General features: G+C 40.7%; 1 protein-coding gene across 1 annotated transcript in view; it reads right to left on the bottom strand.

Moving 5' to 3' along the window:
* Window positions 1–499: 499 nt before the first annotated feature.
* Window positions 500–809, bottom strand: part of LOC111652087 (troponin I, fast skeletal muscle-like) — a gene marked incomplete at its 5' end in the record, with an annotated part of 1,693 nt that continues 1,383 nt past the window's right edge. The window contains one exon of the mRNA XM_087172924.1: window positions 500–747. Within this exon, the coding sequence (XP_087029050.1) occupies window positions 631–747 (117 nt within the window). The remainder of the gene's footprint in view (window positions 748–809) is intronic.

Genomic DNA, 809 nt, shown 5'->3' with positions numbered 1-809 from the left:
GGGTCAGTCGGTCTGACTCTATTAGAGGCTTTGCACGTCATAAAACAGCAACAACCAAGAAACTGGACTCTGTCCATTAACTTCCATCCACCCGCTGTATCTGTATCTTCATACAGAGGCTGTGGCCCAGGGACCCCGGGGCCCCTGCACCAGGGCCTCTGTATGAAGTGTTAATATTTCTCGTTTGAAAGTCATAGAGCTTAATTGACACAAAACAATCACAAAGAGACACAATATAACTATGAAAGGACACAAAATGACCACACAATTACCACAAAGGGGCCACAAAAAGAAACAAAACGGCCACTAAGAAACACAAATTGGCCATAAGTGACAAAATGACCATAAATGACACAAAGCGACCACTAAATTAAGGATGATGATGATTAATAAATCTGTAATAGTCTTTCAAGACCAGTGGTGTTTGACTATTATGTTTTGATACAGTTTCTTCAACAAATACATGTAAAACAACGTAAAGATAAAGGGAAACAGCTCCTTCAGCAAGTATTGCTTGTTTATTCAACTGAAGTTTCTACAGTTTAAAACCCAGTTAAACCAGTCCAAACCAGTCCAAACCAGCCCATGAAAAACAGACTATAAATACTGCAGGTTTATTAAGACACTGATTTAAGCCTCGGCCTCGAACATCTTCTTCCTCCCATCCATACCGGATTTGTCTTCAATGTTTTTACGCCAGTCACCGACGTCACGCAGTTCCTTATCCTGAAACACCCAGAAGACCAAACATCAGAGCTGGAGCAGGTGGTTTCATCAAACTTTACTTCGCTCTTTAAATGAGAAGTTTT

The sequence above is a fragment of the Seriola lalandi genome, unplaced genomic scaffold, assembly GCF_002814215.2.
Source record: "Seriola lalandi dorsalis isolate HSWRI2012SDOR001 ecotype SW California unplaced genomic scaffold, Sedor1 jcf7180002053901, whole genome shotgun sequence".
Lineage (NCBI taxonomy): Eukaryota > Metazoa > Chordata > Actinopteri > Carangiformes > Carangidae > Seriola > Seriola lalandi.
Note: the sequence above shows the minus strand (reverse complement) of the source record. Positions and strands in the feature narration are given on the sequence as shown.